Below are 26919 nucleotides of genomic sequence, written 5' to 3'. Positions count from 1 at the left end.
TCATCATCGATTCCATAGCAAACTGAGAGAGAGAGAGAGAGAGAGCTCTGCTCCTGGGAATCGTTTTTCCAGTGTTCTCTATCGACTAAAGGAGAAGAAGAAAACGGTTGGTTATTAGCAAACTCGGAAAAACATTCCACTTCGTTGCAGTGACTGATCTGCAAACCAGGTACCTCCTAAATATCCTTAAATTTCCTCTAAAACTTTTTAGCAGAGAAAAAAATCCACCACAAGTGAAATTGTTTTTATTATTTTTGTTACAGTGGAATCCTATTTATTATCGGTCAGCCCTCTTGCATTTTGCTTATTTATTTCTCGTATACACCAATTTCTTTCTTTCTTTTTTTCCTTGTCCATGTTAGGCAGTCCAGTTCAGCATAAATGGCAAGTGCGTGTTGTCTCGATCATTCTTCTGATGGGTCGTAATCTACATTTCTTGCCATAGTTTGTACTCGTTGAAAGATGGGTTTAGAAACTCGGATTGGACAAAAACTCGGCCATGTGGTAGACTCGGGTGAGTCAATGGTTAACTTTCATATACTTGGACGAATTAAAATAGGTTTTTACTGACTTTGATAGTTCGAAACTGGGAATCAAATAAGAACTCCCCAAAGGTTAAAAAAAAGGACTCCATTTAGGTAAGTTGATTTTTTTAGGCTTTAGTCAATCTGATCTGATGGGTATGAGTTTTAGGCTTTGGTCTGTTGTTAACGAAAATTGCATGAGGAGCGGTCCAAAACGATGCTAGAGAGTACTAGGTGTCAAATAGAAAAACATGTATTAGAGTTTTTATACGGTAATGCACATGAAGTGATCGTGCAACCCCAAAAGTATAGTGGGCCTACATCAATCGATGTTCTAAACCATTCATTTTCGAGCCTGTTGTAGATGGGCTATGCCCCAAATAAGGGCAGTTCGATGACCCCAAGCCCTTCAATTTGAGAATTTTTCATAACCGCATGTCCAAAAAATTAGAGGAAAAAATCGAAGGGTTAGGATAAATCCTATGAGGACGATTTGGAACACTGCCTGTGTAGAACGGAAGAACAAAAAATGAATGATTTGAATCATTTGCTCATGTGGGTCCCACATCCTTTCTTGTGCCGAACGAGTGCAACATGCGCACCATTTAAAACAGCTGAAAAAGCCCACCGGCGAATTCGATCCGATTGTGCACAAAGTAACAGAAAAGATTAAAGTAAACACAAACATGTGATGAACACTGAGATTGATGTGGTTCGGGAAGATGCCTACATCCACGGGCGAGAACACAATCTTCCACTATGAGATAATCAATATACAAGAATTACAATGGATTAACAAAAACCCAAAAACCCGCGACCATTTCCCTGCCCTCCCAACGTAAATCATACCCGAGAGAAACCCGGGAAGAGAAACCACGAGGAAAAACCCAAAGAAAAAACCTGAGAAGAAGAAAACCTCTCTCTCTCACCTCATGAGAAACCCACACTCTGTTTCTCTATGAAGAATACAGTACTCTTGCTTTCACAAAAACATTGGTAGTTTTAGGAAGAGCTTTATATCTTAGGTTCTTCAAAAACCTAAAATATCCTTTACCAAATATTACCTAGTTATATTAACTATAAAGAAACAAGGGAAACAAGGCAACTTTCCAAACAAAAACTTCAATATCCAGTATCTGCACTGTAGTGCTTGTTATAAAAAAAGACGAGTAGTGTTGCATGTGAGTGCACAAGGCACAAATGCAATTCATTTATGAAAAAACCTATTTCTGTAAAAAAAAAACAAATCATTGTGGAGATTACCAAATCTTTCGTCAATTTCACTTTCGTCGCTGTTTTTGAAGGGAGTCCGATTCTCGAAGTGTTTTTCTGGGACACATGACCAGAACACAACAGGGTGAGCTCAAATCCTACCAAATGTTGAGAGTCATCACAGACTCTACACATGAGTCGGAGGGGCCGGGCTACTTTGAAAATTACTAAAATTGATTGTTGTTTCTATTTTTTAAATGAAGCCCCCGTTTAGGAAACACTTACCTGCTAACAGGGCTTCTAGCCAAAAAGGAAAATCCGTTCTGTAAAAGAAGACGAAATACACATGCGAAAGAAGATATAAGAAAGTGAGCTCGAATCCTACAAAATCCCAATGGGTTGATGTACATGTGTTACGTAATACTAATATTAGAAAAAAATTAATGGTTTTTCTTGACAGGCCTCTAAAGACACTTTATCGATCGTTATTCTTGGATCACATAATGATGACGGGACCAATTGGAACGGATTGAAGTGTCCCTGCCGAATCAATAAATACAATAATGTATACAGGTCTTGAACCTTTCTTTTTTTTTCTTTTTGTTTGGTTCTTCTTTGGATTGACAAGTAGAAGAGGCAAAATTAAATAAAATGTGGTAGGCAAGTAGAAGAGGGATGGAAATATCGTCTCCAATCATTCTTTTGCATAATTTATCACAACTATGTCACGTCCATTTGACCACGTTTAACTTATGGGGAGTGATAAATCTACTCCCCAAATTGATAAATCGACTCCCCATGTGTCTTTCTCTCTCCTCTAGGTTAGAGAGAGAAAGAGGAGAGATAGACACATGAGGAGTCGATTTATCCATTTGGGGAGTCGATTTATCACTGTCCTTAACTTATTCATAGTTACAAAATTGTTCGAGTAAATGAAAATTTATTGAAAAATCTTGATATTTTCCAAATGAAACCCATATTTTTTAATTAGATACAAATTTCGGTAATAATTCTTCATTATGGCATATATTGCTTGAAAACCTCTTTGTAAATTCAAAATTATTGGAAAAGTATTATAGTACTAATTGAATCACCACTTAACTTAATTTTGAAAACATACACTCGGTCACAAATATTTGTCTCAAGAAATTCTTGAAAAGGGTTTGTCTTGGGATATTTATTTATTTTTGTTATGTTTAGAATTATATTGGAAAAATCGGTTGAAAGGGGCACCCCCATTGGTTGCATGTAATCAAAGTCCATTTAGAAAAATGGACTTTGGTTACATGCAACCAATGGGTGCGCCCTTTTATTGGATTTTTGCAATGGCACAATTGAGTTTAGACCTGCTCTTATCATAAATACATGGCGTAAAGTATTCCCCTAAAAATCACGATTATTTTGAATTGAAGAAACACAATAAAATACAGACTTGTTTCTGTAATATGTTCTCTCTCACTTGAATAAATGTGAGAAGAGATGCTTTATTTATAAATACATAAGTTAGTTACATATGTGATACAAATTTCAAATGCAAAATACAAGCGGTTGTAACTACCAGTGTGCTTGCAGTTAGCACATGTAAAATATGCAAAGCATGTCGTGCTAATTTTGAATTCAAAATTCAAAGTGCTGTAATTGTAACTGCTTCTTTAACATGCCCCCGCAAGCGAAACGGGTCAGGAAGAACAGTGAGCTTGTTCCGAAGTAATGTGAAACGTTGTGATGAGAGAGCTTTGGTCATAATATCAGCCATTTGATCAATGGTGGAAATGAATCGTACATCAAGATCCTTGTGGGCCACCTTTTCTCGAACAAAGTGAAAATCAATTTCCACATGTTTCGTTCTTGCATGAAAGATTGGATTAGCTGTGAGATAAGTGGCACCAAGAAGATCACACCATAGAATTGGTGGTTGTGAAAGATATGTGCGAAGTTCACCAAGTAGTTGTTGTAGCCATGTGATTTCGGCAGCTGCATAAGCCAATCTGCGATATCCAGATTCGGTGCTCGATCGAGCTACTGTTTTTTGCTTTTTGGAGCTCCACGATACAATGTTTGGTCCAAGAAAGACGCAATAGCCACTTGTGGAGCAACGGTCATCGCGGCATCCCCCTCAATCGGCATCAGAAAATGCTTGTAGAGATAGACAAGTGGAACATTGTAGATGGATGCCAAAGTGAATGGTATGTTTGAGATAGCGTAGAATCCAATGAACTTGAGTGGGGCTTTGCATAAACTGACAAACCTTGTTTACGGAAAAGGAAATTTCAGGTCTAGTGACTGTAGCATATTGCTAAGCACCAACTGTGCTACGATAAAGTACGACATCGGGAAATGGTTCACCAGAAAATTTAGAGAGTTGAATACCCGTGGCTGCCAGAGTAGAGCAACGCTTTATGTCATCTATCTTAGTTCGAATGATTACGTCCTGGATATATTTCTGTTGTGATATATTTCTCTGACATCAAATGGATATATTTCTATCACAACAGAAATATATCCATTTGATGTCGGAGAAGCTTCAATGCCAAGGAAGAAACGGAGTGGGCCAAGATTTTTAAGTTTAAAGGACGTATCCAATTCTTTGATCAATGAAGAGATGACAGAATCATTGTTGCCTGTGATGATAATGTCATCAACATAAACTAGCAAAATGGTAATATTACCATTAAGGGTTCGAATGAACAACGATGGATCTGAGTTTGTATTTTGAAAATCCATTTCATAAAGGCGACTACTCAAACAATGAAACCATGCCTGTGGTGCCTGTTTAAGACCATATAAGGCTTTGTGGAGTTGACATACATAATTGGGTCGAGTAGGATTAATAAATCCGGGTGGTTGAGTCATATATACTTCTTCATTGAGCAATCCGTGTAAGAAGGCATTATTGACATCAAGTTGACAAAGGGACCAACCTTTTGACAAAGCAATTGTTAAGACAACCCGGATTGATGTGGGTTTGATTACCGGGCTATAGGTTTCATTATAATCCACACCGTCTTCTTGATTAAAGCCCTTTGCAACAAAGCGAGCCTTGTAACGTTCCACACTACCATCAGGCTTTCTTTTGATACGGAACACCCATTTACAACCTACTAGATTGTAAGCTTTGGAGGATGGAACTAGAGACCAAGTACCATTCCTTATAAGAGCATTATACTCTTCGACCATTGCATCTTGCCAATGTGATAATTTATTTGCTTGCGAAAAACATGTGGGCTCTATTACAACTATAGAGGATACTGTAAGAGGATGGCAGGTTGATACATGGACAACATGGTCAGGAAAGAGCTTGGGTTTTCATGTGTTATCACGATTACGGGTCATCATTGGATGTTGGTTTAGAGGTGGTGGGCTAGAAGAGATTGAGGGGTTGAACATCTAAGAGAGTTTCAGTATTAGTAGGTGACATGGCATTAGGAGAAGGTTGAAAGGGGTTAGGTGTGGGTGATCATTCAATAGCTTAAGTTTTTGGAGAAGTTGGTTAGTTAACATGGTATCAAAGCCAAAGGTCTTGAGTTCAAACCTCCCAGATAGCAAAAATTCACATGTGATGGTCGGCCCAAAGTGGGACCACATGTGCCACGTGTTTGCCAAGTGGGCCACACGTGCGGGGAGTGTAAAAGTAAAAAAGATAAACACCACCTTTCTCCAATAGCTTAAGCTTTTGGAGAAGTTGGTAAGTTAACATTGTAACAACCGGCTTGAGTAATCATTCCCAAAACCTTACTTTTTTAAATATTTTAAAGGGTTTTCCTAACGACTTGCCCTATGGACACTCGTTAAGGTGCATTGGGAAAGAAATTTTACAAGTTTTTTTTATAAAGAATTCTCAAAACCGGTGTAAAAATTTGAAACTTATCAAATGATTGGAAAATTTCTTTTCCAATGCACCTTAACGGGTGCCCGTTAGCAAAACCCTTTTAAATATGTGACCGAGTGTTTATGTGCTTAAGAGATAAAGTGTGTTTCTTGTTGAAACAAACAAGATAATGGCGAGATTTGCTTCTCATCAGTTTCCATAACAGTAGAAAAAAGGTAGCTGATAAATTCGCCCCCGCCCCCCCCCCCCCGGGGTAGAAGTGGGTGAGGCCTACCTTGCAATTAAGATCTTAGGCCCACTAAAGGTTCAGAGAGAGAGAGAGAGAGAGAGAGAGAGAGAGAGAGAGAGAGAGAGAGCCGCGTATGCCTAATAGAGAATCGATAGGTGATGACATCACTAATTTGTTTTGCTACATTTAGCGGGATCTTAGTGATGATTGATGACAGCTAAAATTCCTTTCCTCTTTAAGTGCTTCCACTTTTTGGCCGTTTCATATCCTATTCAGTCAAATCACAAGTAGTAAAAGTTTCCACTTTCTTTGGCGTTTCTTATCTTATTCAATCAAATCACTAAAACTCTCTCTCTCTCTCTCTCTCTCTCTCTCTCTCTGGTTGTGTCTATATAAATCCGACTAACCCTACTTGTGTATCTATCGCTCCTTTCTCTAAATCAGAAACGAACTAATTAGCATCTCCAGCTCCAGTCATGAATTCTGGCGAAAAAGGTCTGACGATGTCGAAGAATGCCTTACAAGTAATAACTTGCAAAGGTAAGCTACTACATGTAATAAGCTGTTTTGGTGTTCTGAGGTGAAGAGAAATGGGAATTGAGAACATTTGATTCTATTTTTACAGCGGCCGTTTGTTGGGGACATGAAGAGCCATTGGTGATGGAAGACATCCAGGTGGACCCACCAAATTTTGGGGAGATTCGAATGAAGATGCTCTGCTCAAGCTTATGCCACACTGATATCCTCTGTCAGAAATCATACCCCACTGTATGTACATAACTTGGTCTCCTTCCTTTTTTTCTATTTTCAACAAGGAATGATATGGTGCTTGAACCATTGAGCCCTACATTAGATTGGTTATATACTTATATACCAAAAATCTATTGCATCATTCAATCCTAACCTCAAAATTTGAAGTGTTTTGTGCAATTGCCTATTTTTTACTTTTGAATGATTTTTGTCCAATTGCATATCAAAACCTCCATTTTATTTTGGTGATTAATTATTTGAATGCTTGGGCTCGTCCAATGTGGGAGATTTTGGGGAAATGACCAATCCATGGTGGGTACCTACAAATGAATGGTTTGGATCATTGAGAATGTTCTTCCTCCAACATTTAACCCATTCTTGATTTAATAAAAATGGGTTGGACACCAAATAATTACTATCTTTTCAATACCTTTGGACTTTGAGAGTTTTCTCATATTGGAGAAAACTTAAAATATGTTATCGTTTTTAGTCACACACATTACTGAACTACAATACATTTTCTAAATTTTGTCATACATATGGTGGTTAGCCTTTTCTTGCTTCTCAATTCATTGAAAATTCAAGCTTGTGGATAAAAGCCTATATGACATGCTTTGGTTTAAAGGCTAAGTAACCTCATAATGTCTGACTTAATGCTCTCTTGTGATCTACAGCCACTTTTTCCAAGAGTTCTCGGACATGAAGGTGTTGGGTAATCTCTCTCTCTCCCTCTCTCATATTTAAAGACTTTGCTTTATACTTTTCTGATTGGATGTTAAGAGAATCTTGAGTATTGTACTATCATCAAAAGCTAATTAAATCAACCCATACACCCATACGGCCATACGGGTGTGGCTCTTTGGCTTAAAGTCATGGGTCTACTCCCCAGTGACGAGAGTTTGAATCCCCCACGGCTTATCCGATGCGCGTGGTTTACGAGTGATTGCCCGCATCCATGGGGAATAGTCGCGTCCTAAAACTAGGGGTGGTGATACCCTATGTCATAAAAAAAAGGCTAATTAAATCGGGTAGTGAGAATATCAGCCCGGCCTCGTCTATTTATATATAAAAATATGGGATTTGCTAGGGATCATGGAGAAAGGCATTTCGTAGTTGGCTGTTGAAAAGTGTGCATTTGTGGCTGGTATCCGTGAATTGATTTTCTGCGATGGTCCCTAGCAAATACCTAGAAATATATACAATGTTGTCTCTTCTTAGAAATGAATACATGTGTACCCTTTTTGTTTGTCAATTCCTGAAAATAAAGTAATTTTTAGGAACACGAAGAAATGAATGGTCTAGATCACGAACACATGTTCCCCCGTAAGCGACATTAGATAGAATAACATGAAAAAGAAGAAGAAAAGCAAGGAGAAGACTAAATATCTTCCTATTTCCACATGAGGTTTCTAACTGCATAAACAAAATTCTAAAATTTTTTGATGCAGTGTGGTGGAGAGCGTTGGCAAAGGAGTGACGGATTTCAAAGAAGGAGACATGGTCATCCCAACTTATGTAGGAGAATGCAAGGAATGTGGTAATTGCAAATCGCGAAAGACCAACATTTGCGAGAAACACCCTATCACAATGGACGGCCTCATGCCCGATGGCACTTCAAGAATGTCTTGTAAAGGGCATAGGCTGTACCATTTGTTCACTTGCTCAACATTTTCTCAGTACACCGTGATCAATACTAACTATGCTGTGAAGATTGATCCGTCCTTGCCTCTACCACACGCTAGCCTCATCTCGTGCGGCTACTCTACGGGATACGGGGCAGCTTGGAAGGTGGCCGAGCTTGGAAAGGGATCGACGGTGGCTGTTTTTGGCCTCGGAGGTGTCGGACTGGGGGTACGTATGTACATGATATGATATAGATGCCCATAGATAACTAAATCAACTGGAAATCTAGAAGCCAATCAGGACTCAACACCATAGTAGTCATGGGCGGAGGCAGGAATTTACACTTGGGGGTCCGGACTATTTTACATTTTGCCTGCATTGGTCATTGTGGGCCGTGGCCATATCACTTGGAATTTACACTGGAATTTCTGCACATATTACTTCTAATAAAAGGGATTTTGCAATGACGGGTCCTTTATGTGCCTCCGCCCCTACCATACTTAGCAAGACGCCACTTTAAAGCATAACAAACAAAAAAGCATTTTGTAAGTTCTCCTTTTAATACCTTGGTTAAAACTTTCGCGGCAACAAAACACTGCTTTTTATTATTATTATTATTATTATTATGTATGCTTTGAGCAATGATAGATACAAGGGAGCCCTTGCATAAAGAGCTGCAAAAGGGCTCTTCATTGGATCCACGTCATTTTCAGTTACATTTAAAATCAGTTGAAAAAGAAAAATCAGTTACATTTGATGACGTGGATCCAATCATAAGCCCTTTTGCGGCTCTTTATGCAAGGGCTCCCTTGTATCTAGGGAAAATTATTAAAAAAATGCAAAGTTTATGCAAAATTGTGAACAAAGGGTATTGAATTGAAATTTATAAAAAAGGTGTTGTCAGTGAGAGAATATGGCTTTTAGGACAAATATACCCCTCATACCTCTTTTTTCTCTCCACCTTTTTGCACCTATCCCTATGCACTTATTACCTTCTCACCTACCACCTTCTTCTTCCTCAAGACTTTTCTAACGTGAAAAACTCCATGGAAAGGTTTTGAAGGTTGCCATTTACAACAGGGTTTGGTAATCATGAGGGTTTATTTATGATAAACTTATCGAAGCAGTGTTACAAAATGCAAAGAAAACGAATTTTGAGCTTAAAACTGAATTTTGTTGTTTTCCCCATTTTCAAGATAAATCCATTTTCTTTGCATTTTTTTATTCTAAAATATCAAAATCAAGCTTCAATTTATGGTTGCCTGCATGACACTAAGATCACAATGTATATCCCTATTATCCTTCGAAGTTTTAGTCAATTTGAAAATAAAAATCTTTGGAATTATCCCTATTCTACTGGCTTCCGTCGGAAGTCCGAATAAAACTTCGGACTTCCGAACAAAAGTTCGGACTTCCGACGGAAGACAGTCAAACTTTGTAGTTCAGTAATTGTCATATGTTAGTGCATCATTTTGGTATTTTTTTCGTAATTTTAATATTTTACTTCCATTTTTTCGTAATTTTTCATTTAAAACTTGGCACTTCAGCCACAAATCCGTAATGATTACTATTTTTTGCAAGTAATGATTACTATTTTTTGCAATTATGCTTTTGCTAGCCACCTTTGCACCCATATTACTTCTACCAATCTTTGCATCAAATGATGGGCCACAAGCCGAGAAGTTGCCTCGGCAAAGGTGGCTAGCAAATTCCCATACAAAAAAAGGGAAATGTTATCCACACTACTGTATTTCGATGAGGGCACTCCTCATTTAATTAAAAGTACGGTATGGCCCCCCATAGGATGATCCAAAGCGTCAATTAGATGGGCCACATCCTAAATTGGTTGTGTCCCAAAAATCATTTCCATAGGTTGATCCGAACCCTCCGATCTATAGAGGGTTATGACCAACCCTCTAACATTCTAATCAGAGGGTTAAGATAAACCTACGGAAATGCTTTTTGGGGCACAGCCTATTTAGGCTTTGGCCCATCTAATGGATGGTTTGGATTATCCTATAGTGCGGGCCATACCGTACTTTTAATAAAGTGAGGAGTGTCCTCATCAAAATACGGTAGTGCGGATAACATTTCCCAAAAACATCTTAAAAAATACGGCAAAAATCCGAGTGACACGCGGGTCGACCCGGCCCGTACGGGCCCGGCGTGGGAACCACATTTTCTACCCCGGAACCACTAGGGAACCAAATTTTATACCTTGGAAACACTAGGGAACCACATTTTATACCCCGGAACCACTAGGGAACCACATTTTCTACCCCGGAACCACTAGAGAACCACATTTTATACGCCGGAACCACTAGGAAACCACATTTTATACCTCAAAACCACTACAGAACCACATTTTATACCCCAGAACCATTACGGAACCACATTTTATACCTCGGAACCACTATGGAACCACATTTTATACCTCGGAACCACTAGGGAACCACATTTTATACCCTCGAACCACTACCGAACTACATTTTATGCCTCGGAATCACTAGGGAACCACATTTTCTACCCCAGAACCACTAGGAAAACACATTTTATACCTCGGAACCAATAAGGAACCACATTTTCTACTCCGGAACCACTAGGGAACCACATTTTCTACTCCGGGACCACTAGGGAACCACATTTTCTACCCCAGAACCACTAGGGAACCACATTTTATACCCCGGAACCACTAGAGAACCACATTTTATACCCCAGAACCGCTATAGAACCACATTCTATACTCCGGAATAAGGGTGTCAATTTTGGCTCGGGCTCGGAAGCTCACTCGAGCTCGGCTCGTTAAGGCTCGTTAAGAATTTAATATATTTAAATATATATATATATTATATATTTATATATACACTAAAAGGGTTGTCCAGAGAGTGAAAGGGGAGGCAAAATATGTCACTTCTTTTTTGGAACCCCATTTGTTACTTGGACCACCCCCTAGTGTAAAAAGAGTAGTAAAAAATACTAGATAGGGCTGTCCAGGGAAAATGAGGGGTGTAAAATTAATATAATTCGAGCTCGATAAGGCTCGCGAGCCTGGCCGAGCCTGGTTCGAGCCCGAGCCGAGCCCGAGCCAAGCTTTTGAGCTTAACGAGCCGAGCCTGGCCAAGCTAGGCTCGGCTCGTTTACACCCCTACTCCGAAACCCCGGAACCACTACGGAACCACATTTTATACTTCAGAACCACCAGGGAACCACATTTTATACCCCGAAACCACTAGGGAACCACATTTTCTACTCCGGAACCACTAGGGAACCACATTTTATACCCCGGAACCACTAGGGAACCACATTTTATACCCCGGAACCACTAGGGAACCACATTTTATACCCCGGAACCACTAGGGAACCACATTTTATACCCCGGAACTACTAGGGAACCACATTTTCTACCCCGGAATCACTACGGAACCACATTTTATACCTCAGAACCACTAGGGAACCAAATTTTATACCCCGGAACCATTAGGGAACCACATTTTATACCCCGGAACCATTAGGAGGGATATATTTGTCCTAAAAGCCATCTTCTCTCACCTGACAATACCTTTTTATAATTTTTAAATCACTACCCTTTGTTCACAATTTCGCATAAACTTTGCATTTTTTTTAATGATTTTCCCTTGTATCTATCATTCCTCGTATACTTTTATTGAACGTGTTTCTATGGCCAACTTTTCAATTTTTCCCCACGTATGCGTTTTTTGAGTTTCCATTTATTTTATAGGTTTTTTTTATATCTAAATGCTACACTCAAGAGCCCTTGCATAAAAGGGGTAAAAGGGCCCCCATTGGTCAAATACCATTAAAGATTGCAGGATCATAACTGTCTTAAATGGAATTTCACCAACGGGGGCCCTTTTTCTGCAAGGGCACCGTGAGTCTAGCATTCCTCTACCAAATTAAAATCGAATTTTTAGGTACCGTTTTTTTTCCCCTGCCGAATTACGTTTTGCTGACTATGGTCATGAATGAGGGAGGTTGATTTGGTGTGCCACCATTTGATGATTTCCATGAAAAATGGACAATAGGTCTGTGAGTAAAATAAGAAAGCATGGAATTAGAATTACGTGAAGAAGTAATCTCCTCTTCAAAAACTGAAAAGATTAATTTTGCTTATCTTGTTAAGAGCTGTTATAATGTAAAGATGAAATTTTATATGTTAGGTAGAGCGTGTAGATCAGAGTGAATACACGCCCACATATATTGATGATCTTAGCCATTCATTAGTTGGTCCCCATTGTGGGTAGGCCATGCCCCCAAAAATCTTCTCGATAGAATGGTCTTTACCGTCAAATATATTTGGTGTAAAATGGACGGCACAGAAAGTTCAAATTGAATGGCATCCTATGGAGAAGATCATTGAGGCACAGTCTATCTATGACAGGGACTGCCAAATTTATTGTGGAAAATGCACGCCCGCATATCATGTTGTAAAGGCATCACAAAACCACAGTACAAGAGCTTCTTGTTCAATCATCCAAACCATTCCTTTGTGGGGCCTTACAAGCAAATGAATGGTATAGATCATCAACTAGGTGGGTCCTACTTGTACTTTTGTATGCTCAGGTCTTTAATACTATAATTCAGTGCAGGTGGTAAACGGAGCAAAAGCTATGGGGGCAACTAAAATCATTTGCGTGGATTTGAATGGCAAAAAGAAGGAGAAAGGAAAGATTTTTGGGATGACGGAATTCGTAAACCCCCAAGAATATGACAAACCTGTTTCAGAAGTGATTAAAGAGATGACCGGTGGAAAGGGCGTCGACTATACTTTCGAGTGCACAGGGGTACCGGCCGTACTCAATGAAGCCCTCGAAAGCACTAAAAAGGTACGTATGTTCTATTCTATCAAATGATTAATTGCCCTTTTAACTGTTTACCTCTGTGGGTCATTTTCATGCGGGATCAAAATTGTGATGGGAAAAAGAATTTAAGGGAAGTGATATTTATGCCCCCTTTTGATCACAAGGGACACCCAGCGCGGCAGCGCCAGTGTATCAATGACTAAAGGGGGGCTAATGTACTTGATGCCAGAAGAATCTTGAGGGTTTGATTGCCATGTACACTGGCGGTGGGTGTCCCTGATGATCAAAAGGGGCGTAAATATCACTTCCCAAATTTAAGATTTGTTGATTTCATTCAATATCTATCATTCATCCTTAAAGCGCTCTGTATGAACATCGTTTAGGATTTGTGTAAACAATCGAGAGTAGTAAAAATAATCTTTACAAAGTTAGACAAACACTAGAAAACTCTTTTTAAAGAAATATAAAATGTGGTAATTCTAGGTGCCTGTATTTTTCAGAAGTTAGTATTACTTGATTGTATGAGATTCAAAATAATATAAAAAAATGGACGGTTCAAATCATCTGATGGTCATGCAACAGTGGTTGAGCCTCTGGCAAATTGGTAAAGGCAATTTCCCTCAACCATGAGGTCGGAGGTTCAATCTTAGTTTATCAACAAAAAAAAGGGGGGGCTGCAACTAAAAATCTGATTGAATATAATCGGTAAAATTTTGGGTTAAATAAAAAAAGTCTGGTTAAATGGGTAAAAATTAGATTGAATCATAAAAAACGGATTGAATAGGCAAAACTCGACCTGAATCGTCAAAAAATCAGATTTAATAGGGAAAAATCTGGTTGAATCATCAAAATGTCAGATCTTCTTAGGTTAATAATTTTGAAACTACCAACCATCCGTAGATTCTAACCCTTTCTGCAACTACTTTTTAAAATTTCCTTTTTAAATCAATTTGAATTATGATTTATCTGATCTTTTATTTTTTACTATATAAATTTATTAATTATTGTTTAACAACCGTTGTTTTTTTCCCCTCTATCCGCTTCTCATTAGTATTCTTATTTATTACCCTTTTCTTTGTGTTGTGACCGGGTGAACAGGGGCTAGGGGTAACAATCTTAATCGGTGCAGGGAATCAGATAATCGCTCCCGTTAACTTGCTCTCCCTCTTCAGTGGCTTAACATTAAAGGGTTGTCTCTTTGGAGGAATCCAACCTCGCTCCGACCTTCCTGTTATCATAGGCAAATGCGTAAATAAGGTGTGTTACCAATCAATTAGTATTTATTTTGCACCTCCTTCTACCCAAAATTATGCTTAATCAGTAATAAGATTATGCAAAGTGTCCGATTAGGCTTCTCTCTCTGTATATAATGGAATGGTTAATGCAGGAACTTCAACTTGATGCACTTGTGACTCATGAAATCAAATTCGAAGAGATGGGCCGTGCATTCGAGATACTGAAACAACCGGATTGTCTCAAACTCATCATACACATGACTTGAAGTTAAAAGGGTATTAATCCACGAATGGAGTATCACTAGTTCTATGGATTTGTAAATATTGTTGACTTCTCATTAAGGTTTTGGGGTCACTTGCTAAGCTTCTAAACGTTTAGCACTCGAATGAATAATAAGAAATGTTAGCCTGGACTCTAGGGATAGATGTCCTTAGAAATAATCCTTGCCAATCTCCTATTCTATTCAGCTAATATCCTATTTCATATATTACTCTGAAATATTTGCTCATAATAAATTGAGATTCGGAAAGATGAGCTATTATATGGGTATCTATGTTAACTAACCAATTTCTCCAAAAGCTTAAGCTATTGGAGAAAGGCGTTATTTATTTTTTATACTTTAACACTCCCCCGCACGCGTGGCCCACTTGGCAAACACGTGGCAGATGTGGTCCCAACTTTGAGCCGACCATTGCATATGAATTTTTGCTATCCGGGAGGTTTGAACTTGAGACCTTTGGCTCTGATACTATGTTAACTAACCAACTTCTCCAAAAGCTGAAGCTGTTGGAGAAAATGCGCTATTTATCTTTTATACTTTAACAATCTACGCATGCATTTTCTTAAAAAACTACATTAGTGAGCAAAAGTACAAGCAAGCTACTTGTTTAGGCCCTGTTTGTTTTGGATTGTGAGTCCAAAAGTTATTATTGGACCCTATGAGTCCAAAACCAGTGTCTGGTAACAAAAGGAATCAGCAGCTCCAAAAATCCCCTTCTCCAATTTTATCTCCCTAAAACAAGATTCCTCGACTGCATTTCTGCATGATTTTGGTTCCGTGGAGGTGTTTGAATACCCATTTGGGCATTTGAAATTTTTTGATGACAATAACGGAGAAGCAATTAATGCCGATTTTTTGAACAGGGAGAAGAAGCATTTTTAATCTGCCATCTTCAACCCAGTTCTTCAAGAAAACTTCTACTTTTTTTTGGTTTCTCACCAAACATAGATCGATTAATCCCTGCAACGACTGCTCTGATTTCTCATCTTCAGAAAAACCCCACACGGGTTTTTTTTTTGCAACAAATGGGTCGGTCGATTCAAGGTTTAGTCAGTTATGTGTAAAGATCTCTAATCAATGGATCAATGAGCATTGAAAACTTCATTTTAATTTTGTTTTGCCTTAAAAAAGTCCCCTCTTTAACTGTTCATTTTCCACTCATTAGCAAAACCATGTGACACATATAAATTTGGGCCCCTCCTTAACGAGTCGTAAGAAATGAATGGTTTGGATGTTCGAAAAAAGTAAACCCATGGTGATTTTTTAAATAAAAAATACATTTTTATGGTCTTCACCTTCTCCAAAGATCTAAACAATTCATTGTTGGGCGCTACAAAGGGTCGTGTTCAAAGATACAAGAAAGAGAGAGTACATGTCAACTTGTATAGTGTAGTGCTTTTCAAAATGGACTGTATGGACCGCACCATGAGATGATCCAAGCAGTCCATTTCATGGGCCACAATGTAAATAGGTTGTGCCCAAAAATTCATTTCCATAGGATGACCCCATAACCCTCCAATCTCTGCCCTCTGATCTAATGGAAACCTCCATAGATCATAGGGTTGGGATAATCCTATGCAAATGAATTTTAGGTCGTAACCTATTTATGTTGTAGTCTCGAGCCCATCAAATGGACGGTTTGGATTATCCTATGGTGTGGGCCGTACAGTCCATTTTGAAAAATACTGAGCTACACAAGCTTACGCCATACGATATCTCACGAGAATTAAGTATGGGTGGGGTCTCCCGTCTACCTTGTTCAATGATTTAAATAAATCAGTTGTCGGGCCCCACCGACTGTTCATGTTGGGGAGAGAGAGAGCTTGTACCCTTGTTTTACGGGTGGCTTTATCACTGGTAAAGGTGGGGAATTTATCCTAGAATGGCGGTGACTTTATCACCAATTTTTCGTGGAACCCCAATATTCTGATCATGGATTCCACATAGCAAATGTATGGTCCCGATAAGTTGATATACATGTGTTCAGTTAGACCAACACCCACTAAAACGTACCCATGGCTTCTCTCGAGTCTTGACAGGCCCTAAAGACACTTCATTGGTCATGTTTTTTGGATCAACTAACACTACAAGAAAACTGGGCTTTCCCTGCCGACTTAAATTATGTTTGTAGATAAGCTTTGTTTTTACCTACGGATCCTAAATCCGTAGGGATATACACTATCTCCCTACGGTTGCTTAATTTTCCATAGGGATAAAACTTTTACCTACGGTTGGTATAGTAATCCGTAAGCAAAGCCTCTTATATATGCCTCTTATATATGCCTACGATATGGTTTTACCCACGGATATTAATATGTCTCTGTAGGGAAATTGGTATATTTGCCTACGGAATCCTATAGGGGTATGCTTTTTTTATTTTCCATACGGAAATCACTTAAAATTTAGTCGCGCGCTCACTTTTCCCTTTTCTTTTATTTTGTCGCGCGCTCACTTTTTCCGCTTCTTTTATTTTGTCAAAACCTCTCTCATTCATGTTTTCTTATGTGCCCTAGCTAGCAAGGCCTCTTCCTCTTTGTGCTTGGTGGCCTCTATCCTTGCCTCCATCAAACAACAGCAGGTTGTCTCTCTCCCTCTCTTTCTCATCCGAACTATATTCCTCGAAGTTAGGGTTTTGTTTGAAATGGGACTTTAGGGTTTTTGGATTGGAAGGAAACGATGGTGGAGAAGCCTTCAGATCTCTCTCTCTCTCTCTCTCTCTCTCTCTCTCTCTCTCTCTCTAAAATGGCCAAGGGAATGAAGTTCTTGCAGTATTGGTCCTCTCCTATTGTGCCAAAAGCCCCAATTTCTCCTTTACCGAACCATCTCTTCACCATGCCCAGTCTCTCTCTCTCTCTCTCTCTCTCTCTCTCTCTCTCTCAATGAAACCCAGATTCTCTCTTCCAGACACATCTTCTTCTTCTCCATCATAAAACTCCTCTTCTTATTCTTCTCGAGAACTCCTCTCTTAACTTTCCCTAAAGCCTTAATTTCTATTCTCTCTTAGTTCGACAGTTTTCAACATCTGTGGAAGAGATATTTCTGTGAAGGAGAAATTGGGGCTTGAGGTATTTGGCTGTGGAGGAGAGACTAGAGAAGGGTTTAAGGTATTTGGATGTGGAGGAGAGAACAGAGAGGGGTTTACGCTTGAGTTCTTTGATTTGTTCTTGTGAACCGAGTGGTTCATTCAGGCTTCAGTTCGAGTCTGATCGTGATGTATATTTCATTTATCTTTTTTGTTCAGATTTTTGCATTTCTCTGCTTTCTCTTCCTCTGATTTTCTAAGGATTACAGCGGTATTGGGTTTTATGCCTAAGATCTATTTCCGATACAATCTTCTCTTTTTAGAAGAGAAAATGGACTTGTTTTTTTCTTCGGTGGATGGATTGTGAATGATAAGTAGATACTCTGATTTTCTATAAGATCTATTAAAAGCTAATTTGTGTTTATTATTGATTAATTACCTTTGCAAAATTACTTCCTAACCAGGAAAGAGCAGATTTTCTTAACATTTTTTCCCGAATATTGGGAATGTTGTTCTTTCCTCGAAAACATGAGTCTTGAGGTGGTATAATTTTGCTTCTGTATTTTTGGCATTCCTCATTTAAATTAGACTTTAGAAGCAGCTTTAAAAGATTGTATTCTTATCCTTATATCTTGTGAACAAAAGCTATTTTTGTATTCATCTATTCTGCCTTGGTAAATTTTACAATTGTTTTCAAAAGTGTCATGTTAATGTTATATTCATCTATGTCGTGGCATTACTCATTTTAATGTTGCACTTGTCTTTTCTTGTAGTTTTATTTCTATTGATATTTCTTAATTTTTCGTTTCTTCTCTCTACTACTTTGCCTTAGTGTTGTGGGTTGTTAGGTGTTTGTGATATCTTATCTTGGGTTATTGAAGTTTGCGTTCTGTTGCATTTTTCCTGGATTTAATGAGCTCAGCGACTTGGATTCTAACCACTAGGTGGTTGAATCGTAGAAGGAGAAGATCAGGCATTTGTTGGATATCCTTATCATCATCGATTATGTGATTCCGCCGCTCTCAGAAAATCCTGGAAGGTATGCAGTTCCAATTTTCTTTCTCCGCCCCTTTTTATTTTTGTTAAAATACTTTTAGGCGTGAAATATGGATTTATGGAATCCAATAAATAGCCTTCAGGGACAATTTGTACATTTACCGATGAGAAATTGCACATTACACATTGGAGTTCATTGCTTTGGTGTTCAATTACCAATTTTCATCGTTAATTGCTATTTTATGCATTATATATATTCCATCCTCTCTTTTAGTTACAATAGATTAGTGGGATGTTTTAACTGTTGTGACTGATGGGAGGTCCCTTTCATTTATTTCCCTTGTTTCTTGTAGATTTATTGTGTAAAATGGTTCGTACTGTTAGCATTTAACTGATTTAGTTTAGATTTTTCTTGCTATTAATTTCCCTGGTAGTCCTTTAAATTCTTATCAGAAGGTGTTGATCTTCCTTGGTGACTAATATAAAAGAAGAAAATAAATGATGTTGTGGGTTATTCATGGGGGAAGCAAACTTCCATAAATTTTTTGATAGATGATCATGGACATGTTCTCTGTGTTATATTTTCCTTGTATTGACTGTTTTCACATTAGAACATCCCTTTGGTTTGGAAGCATCAGGCAGTAATGGATGAATGATGTTCAAATTTTCTGATTGGATATCACTTTTAACATCCCTCTGGTTTGGAAGCTTTTGTGGCAGCACTAAAATGCAACTTATGAGGTACTAATTATACTTTATCATCCAAGTCTGAGCTTTGCCTTGTCATGTCAACCATAAACTCCTTTAGTTTGCATAGGTTAATAAAAATTCGACTACATCAGTTCTTGACTCTCCCAAGTGCAAGGCTATTGGACATAGAGCTTTGGAAGCTATACATATAGGTCCACACATGAGCTTTAGCTTGCAACCTTTTTCTCTTTGGCTAACCTCCATTACTAATATTCCTTTAATTCCTATCCCTTGCTAATTCAACGTGCAAGGCTGCTGGAATTGATATGTCCAGTACCATTGGTTGGTGCTTCCAAGGTGAAAGCAGATGTCACATCCCATATTGTAGACACCCCATTTTGACCGTGCCCTTAACCTTCCAATTTTATGCAAACCCCATAAAACCAATGTTTTAAAGCCCTAAATTTCACCCTAGAGTAGGTTAGGATTCCCTGTAGGTCTCCGCAAAATTTCGTTGAAATCCGTGGAGTTTTGCCCATCAAGATGAGAATAGTTCATAGTGTAGTAGGGTATAGTATAGCAAGAGAGGAGTGAGTTATTCGATTTGTGGTGACCCAAGGGAGAAAAGTGGAAGGTTCATTAGTGTATTTTAATATACAATAGTGGAGTGCATTATTTAAACGAGAGTTGTCCTGGAAAATGAAAGGGGAGGATATATTGTTGTTTGCTCTTATGCACTAGGGGAGTGGATTATCCGAAAGGTGGTTGTCCAAATAAGAAAAAGAGGTTGAATTTATCACTTTCTTATAAAAAGAATCCATCAGGCAAAGGAAAAGGGAGAGTTCATTTTCGTCTAAAAATTTCGGGGAAAAATCTCAGAGAGAAAAGGGAGAAGGGCTGAAACCCTAACCCAAACCTTGCAATTTCCGATCAAAGATTATCTTCCCCGATCTTCTTCTCCGGTAGGATTACCGGAGCTCCGGCCAATTAGTTCTTCTTTGAATCATCTTATGTTCCTCTTTTAATTTTGTTCTTTTCAAGCGGTAAAACCTCAGATCTAGAACCCAAATCCTAACCCACCGGTCATCTTCTTCAACGAATATCTATAGATTCTAGCTATCTGCAACTAGATCCGTCAGTTTCTTAAATTCCAGTGAGATTTGCTCATTTCTAGACAAGATCCGATCATCTTCTCCGGCGAGGAGCAATTTTTCCGGCCATTTCTTATATAGATATAAGATCCGAGGTCTGCAAATCAGAAAGAGAGAGAGAGAGAGAGAGAGAGAGAGAGAGAGAGATCTGCAATTTGTCTTCTCCGGCAATCTTTCCGGAGCTCCGGCCGACATCAACATCACAGTTGTTTTGCTCCTCTACCAGCTTTAGATCTAATCTCGATCTAACCCTTGCCAAGCTTCAAAAACCATGGATTCAACCTTTAAACCCTAACCCTAGCTTGATTCACCTTTCTTCTCCGACAATCTTTTCTGAGCTTCGACCAACTTATTCTTCTCCGATCGATCATTTCTGATCTCATCAAGACCTAGATCCGTCCCTTTTTCTTCATTTTTTCAGGCGAAACTCCACGGATTCTGGCGATTCAACCTAGCTCCGATCATTTCTTTTCTTCCGATCCTAGATCTGAAATTCTCCGGCTGGCACGGATTCAACTTCAGCTGGTGCAAATCTTACTTCGATTATTTCAAGCAAGTTACAAGGTGATTCTCAGCTTATTTCTGTTGAAGAGAAGGTAATTGATTTTTTTCCTTTGCCTAAATTTTGCTTGATTTTTGTTGATTTGTGATGATCCTTCTTGGATGTTTATTTGATAATGTGCTGATGTGATTTTGTTCAAAATTTATTAAATTCCTCCTTGGATCTGTATGTAGTCATGGTTGTTTGAAATTGTCATGCCTCTTTCAAGATCTACCTGTGTTTGTAATTTCGCTTGGAATCTGTCACATGTTGCATGTTTCTGTGAGTTTGTTTTACTGAACTATATGATAATATCACTAGAAAAGTCAATGTTAATAGAATAAGAAAGATTATATGATTACATCCTAGTTTCAATGCTCGTTTAGCTTGTCCTTGTACTCTCACAGTAATGTCCATAGCTGTTGTCCTTCTTTTTTATCTCTACTGCATCATTGTTCCTTACCATCTTCTATACCACCAGACCATCAGTACTTTTGGATCTAGCAGGTCCTTATCTTTGCAGCTTCAGCCATGGAATTCGGTGGCAATCTTTGATTCCAACTACCAAAATATCACCTTTTGCCTAATTTCTATCATTACTCCATTGACATTACTTTTACTGATCTGAAGAGGAAGAGTTCTTTGAATATTAAAGTTTCTAATATTGTAATGAACAGAGAGAAGAAGGAGAAGCAGGGGAGGATCTTTGTCATTTTTATCTCTCAACCATCATTGACCATCACCCTCGTTTTGCCTCTACAAATTATTATCATTGTCTCCAGATTTTCTTTTTTTCATCTTTGGCACAACAGGAACTAAAGTCTTTGCTATTCAAAATTTTATTCAGGAGTCGGCCATCTAGAGTTTATCATCCCTATTGAAAATAGAGCCAACACACTTCTTGGATAATGGCAGCCCACATTACTTTGATAAGAGTACTCTTTCTTTTTTACTTTAATTTTGGTAGCCCTTTCTTCCGCATATCTCAAGATTCGGGCTGCGACATACCTTTCTCTTCACTATTTTTCACAGTTGTAGACTTTGGTCGATGATGAGTATGACTTTTGAGTTCACTGTTAGGAGTTTTGAGTTCTTTCTCTCTTCGATATCCTCGCAAAAGTTGGTTCTCTCATCACTTGATTATCCTTAGACATGGATATCTAATTTCATCAAAGCTTCAGAGGTCACATCTTACAAAAAGAAAAGAACTTTGGGGTATAGAAAGTGGTATTCAGGAACTCCCTACTCTCTGCTATTAGTGGTTGGATCTTTTCAGCATTTTCTTCTTCCTTATTAAGGAGTAACTAAGTCTTTTAGATATAATTCTTTCCTCATTGCAAAGGGCGATGAAGGCGCTAGCCCAAGCCCATCATTAGGGGACTTGCTCAGTCCAAATAACTCTCCCATCTTTTTGTTATAAGACTAACCTAGTCTTTTAGACAAAAACCCTGAAACCATTAGGTCCTTCTCATTGCAAGGGCGATGAAAGAGTCATCAAGAGCCCATTTTTAAAGAGACAAGCTATGTCTCAGTAAGGAAAGTTATATCCTTTAGAGACAAGCTTTGTCTCATTAGTGAATCCATCCCTAGGAGACATGCCATGTCTCGTTAGCACCTCTCTTAGAGTTACTAATTTCAGAACCAGTCCATTAGCATAGGAGTCTGTCCTTAGCTAGAGAGTCAGTCCTTCTTTCAGGAGTCTGTCCTATCATCATAGGGGTTAGATTTCCGTCCAACCTCTTATCAAGTCATGTGATTTTTATCCACTCTTGCAAGGTATAGGATGCTGTCCAACCCTTGCAGAGTCGTGATTCTGTCTTTTTCCCTCGCAAAGCATAGGATGCTGTCCAACCTTTGCGGGATATCAGGAGTCTGTCATACTCTTATGATGATAGGAATTTGTCCTCTTGAGTAAAAAACACTTGAAAATTCAAAAACATCTAAAAACCAAAAATTCTCAAAAATCTAAGTCATTAAGAGTAGTTAGGAAAATCCGTTCCGAACTACATTGGCTTGATCCCTTTCCACAGGGTACGTAGTGCAGCTTGGGATCTTTATCCCAGGTCTAGCCAAACCTTTAAAAATAAACATTTCAAACCTTTTCAAAAATTACAAAATCTTCAAAACCTTTGTTTCAAAAAGATCTTCCCCTAGAGTTAGGAGTCTGTCCTAGTTGTTTGAGGTGTTTTAGAGTTAGGAGGCTGTCCTGATTTGTATTGATATGGTGTGTCCTGTCGTGTGAGTGTCCCTAGAGTTAGGAGGCCTCGAGTCGATCTGTTAGACATTTAGTCGAACTGATAGCTAGACTAGGAAGCATATAGTCAGCCCGTGGTTTTCTTTAGGATGCACAGCCTAGTTACACATAGGGTGTAGGGCCCACCTGCATTAGCTTAAGGCTAATCAACTTGCATTAGTTATGGCATATAGAGAGTCCTAAAAATTACAATTCATATGAACTTAAGCAATTATACAAAAAGCTTTAAAAATCAGTCGAGTCTAGTGGATCGAGTCTAGGATAGCGGTTCTAGATGGTTAGGCATCGTAGTTTAGAATAGGTCATTGAACTACGTTGATTCTGATTCTTTTCGAGGCCGGGATATGTAGAGCAACCAGGGTGGATGGCCATTCTTGTCCAGTCAAGTATTGCATTAGAGTTTTAGGATTTGTCGTGTCGAGTCTTGCGTAGAGTTGATTTGTGTTATGTGTTTTGCTTTGTTTTCTTACTTTCTTGTGCAGACCTTATACTTTTAGCGGTAGCATGCATGTGTTTGCACACCAGAACTTAGACACCAATTAGGTATGACATTCATAACCTCGTTATTCTCAGGTGACACTTCTTTCACTTCTTTTATGTGTGCTTTTTAATCATCTCCGAGACATGCATGATTAGATGGACGTCTGCTCGGAGATATTCGTTCCCATTTCATATGACTTTCGCCCAAAACTCTTCAAAATCATTAACTAAATGGCATAAGAGACCAGGTGTTTGCACTTGGGCGGATGAGGTGCTCTTCAGACCTTCCAAATTCGTAACCAGGCACGAACCTTCTTTTATATCTCTGGTTATCCATTGCAACAGAGCATAGTATGGGATCCAGGGCCCACTTTCTTGGATGGCGACTCTTCTTTGTTTAAGGTACGCCTCGAATCTGGGCCAGTCCCCGAATCGAGAGGTATCTCACCTTATATCGCCACTCATGCTGTGAGAGGCATTCCTTTTGAGAGTTCCTTGGTAGAGCTCTCCATTCACGTGGATGATCTGTAGAGAAATACTCGCAGTGTGGGGCTCGTCCCCCGCCTCTCTCGGATCGAGGTCCACACATATGATCTAAGAACATCCAGGAGTAAAATATGAGAAACTTCCCAAAAAAAAAATTTTGATAGGCAAGCTGGGGTTAGCCAAGACCCCTACCAGATATATTAATCGAGAAAGGTAAACATGAAGAACAAATGACAAAACCTATCAAAAAATGATATGGATACAACGAGAAACAAAGCAGTCGCTAACAGCAAGAAACAAAGCACATACCAAGACAACTAAGAGACTAAAACAATCCTCATAAAGCTTAACTTCTCCAAACAGAAGAAGAATCAACCAAATTTTAGGGGTGGTTTGGAGATAGCAGGAGGACACAAGAGGCAGGAGGGCGAAGAAAGATAGCTGGTGATATTCCTTTTTTCCGATTAACCTTTTGCCATTTGTCTTCTGAAACTTCTGAATTTGGAACATTGCCCTCTGAATCTTCAAGCGCAAAGAATCTATTACCTCGACCAAGAGAGGAAAGAAGAGGACCAAATTTTTCTCCAATGACAGGAATGCAATTGCGAACAGGGAACTCATCTTTGAGGTGGTCCTCTTGGGTCTTTGAGGTTTGCAAAATTGGATCCTCCTCATTTTTGGCAATCGGTCTCTACTTTTTCGGGAGAGAGATGTGCTGTCTAAAAGCTTGGCTGCACTCAGATGATTTGTGGTTGAAATCCATACATGTACTACATGCCTCTGGTTTCCATTCATACACTATTTTTTGTGAAATCGCCCCCGAAGATGTTCTGAGATTTATTGTTTCAGGGAGGTTTTGTCTTGCCTTGATTCAGATGCACATCCTTGCAAAATTGAGTCTAGTGGATTCAGCAGTGTGAGAATCCATGTATAGAGGTTTCCCAATAATGCTTGCGATTCGACTGCGAATGTGTGTTGTCCATAATTTAAAGTTCAGCCCCGGGAGACGGATCCACACTGGAATTTCAAGCAATTTCTCCCTGACAAGAGAACTTTCAGAGGTCCATTTTTGTAGAATAAGAGGTCTCCCACCATAGCTATGGCTGGGTTCTCCAAGAACACAAATGCAATCCTCTGAATTCACGAATTTGAACAAGAAGAAACCATCTTCCAATGTGAACATTTGAAGTGCTCCTTTGAGCTTCCATTTGCGAGTGGGGTTTTCCTTTAAAGCTATAAAATACGGTCTCTTGCCTAAGAAATAACCTACCAAACAGTTTGACCATTTAAAATCTGATTCCTTTGTTTCCTCATCCTTGATATCCAGCTACAGATTATCCAATTCCTCCTTCTCTGGAATGATAAAGTTGAGATTTGTTTGAACAGGTTCCTCAGCTTCTTGAGCCAATAGAGCTTTCCAGGGAGTTGGAGGCTTGGTAGAAGAGATGGGAATGAGGGGGACTTTGGGAGGGCCATCATTTTCCTTCTCCAGAGGAGATGTTGATGCCACAAAGGGGTCATTTTTCTCAATCCCATTTTTTGCCGAAAGTATTTAATTAGAAGATTAGGGCTTGAGCAAAAAAGGGTTTGGCCTTCAAGGGATAAATGGCATGGAGGAGAGGTGAACTTTCCTTCTACAGAAAATGCTGAATTAGTAGGTTTCGAAGAGAAACCAGTGGGACTCAAGCTAGAACTTTGATGAAACTCTGCAATGAAGCTTGCTAGACGAGAGAGCTTTGGAGATGTAGACTTCCGATTAGACTCTGTCTCAATTGATCCATCAGATTTGAAAGGTATAATGTCCTCTTTTGTGCTTTAAGTCACAACAGGACTGACCTTGGCCTCTTCCAAAGTACAGACATTGGGACCATGAATGCCTTTAATTTGAATATCCTTTTGGCGGGAAGGGTTTTCCTACAAGGGACAGAAGTTTCTTTCTGTTAGATAACTATATGGTTCACAGAGAGAGAGAGAGAGAGAGAGAGAGAGAGAGAGAGACGATGGAGGGGACAACAAGCCCTATGGTTGAGAGTTGTGTTAAGCAATCTCTCCCATACGAACCACTATATATATATTATATATCTTTGGACAAGTATACCCCTCTAAGGGTATATTACATTTAACACTTTCCAAATCAGTAGGACAAATCATGGCAATTGTAGATTTTGTGCTGTCCTTTACTATAATATTCTCCTCAGCATTTAAGGATGAGATATTACTCAAAAGAATCTGCTTGTATCCGTTGGGTGAGGCAGGCTCAATGTCAACTTTGGGAGCATGCATATCCAGATAAAGTAATGCGTGGATTGCCAAACCAGCCGGTTTGGACAAACCAGGGAGGAGGTGGTTTTCTTCATTGAACAGTGGATCCAAATTGATTATGTTGGAGTTCATGTACAGTCCCCTTTAAACTTGAGTATCTATTTTGGTTGCATCCAACATGGCATTGGAACAACTGCTTTTGCATGGAGGATGGGGTCCTTATTTTGGAGCAACTGCTTTGCTTTATGAAGTCAAAAATGGATTTGATTTTCTCTTCACAACAACCAACATTGGAAAGCAATATAATTACATATTCTCAAGGGCTGGTATAGACACCCTTACAATTAGGCATGACACCACTCCCATGTCTGTTTCTTGTTCACTCTCACTTTTCTTACTTCCCCATTTCCCATCCCTAGTAGTAGGATGTTAACGTATACTTGATCATGATACATTTGAAGTTCATTTTCATGATTTATTGATTTGTGTGCTTGATCTAAAACCATCAAATAAGCTAACAGCCCAAAAAGATCC

The 26919-nt window shown here is 39.0% G+C and overlaps 1 protein-coding gene across 1 annotated transcript; it reads left to right on the top strand.

Annotated features, from left to right (window-relative positions):
* The first annotated feature begins 6173 nt into the window (after positions 1-6173).
* On the top strand, positions 6174-14752 carry LOC143877096 (8-hydroxygeraniol oxidoreductase-like). The gene is made up of 7 exons (XM_077378859.1): positions 6174-6334; positions 6420-6562; positions 7219-7256; positions 7993-8395; positions 12775-13011; positions 14086-14244; positions 14375-14752. The coding sequence occupies exons 1-7, from the start codon at positions 6271-6273 to the stop codon at positions 14486-14488; spliced, it is 1158 nt and encodes a 385-aa protein (XP_077234974.1). The 5' UTR covers positions 6174-6270; the 3' UTR covers positions 14489-14752.
* Positions 14753-26919: the final 12167 nt, after the last annotated feature.

This window comes from Tasmannia lanceolata, unplaced genomic scaffold (assembly GCF_043159265.1).
Source record: "Tasmannia lanceolata isolate RefF3 unplaced genomic scaffold, GAP_Taslan_0.1 ptg000005l, whole genome shotgun sequence".
NCBI classification, from domain to species: Eukaryota; Viridiplantae; Streptophyta; class Magnoliopsida; order Canellales; family Winteraceae; genus Tasmannia; species Tasmannia lanceolata.
Note: the sequence above shows the minus strand (reverse complement) of the source record. Positions and strands in the feature narration are given on the sequence as shown.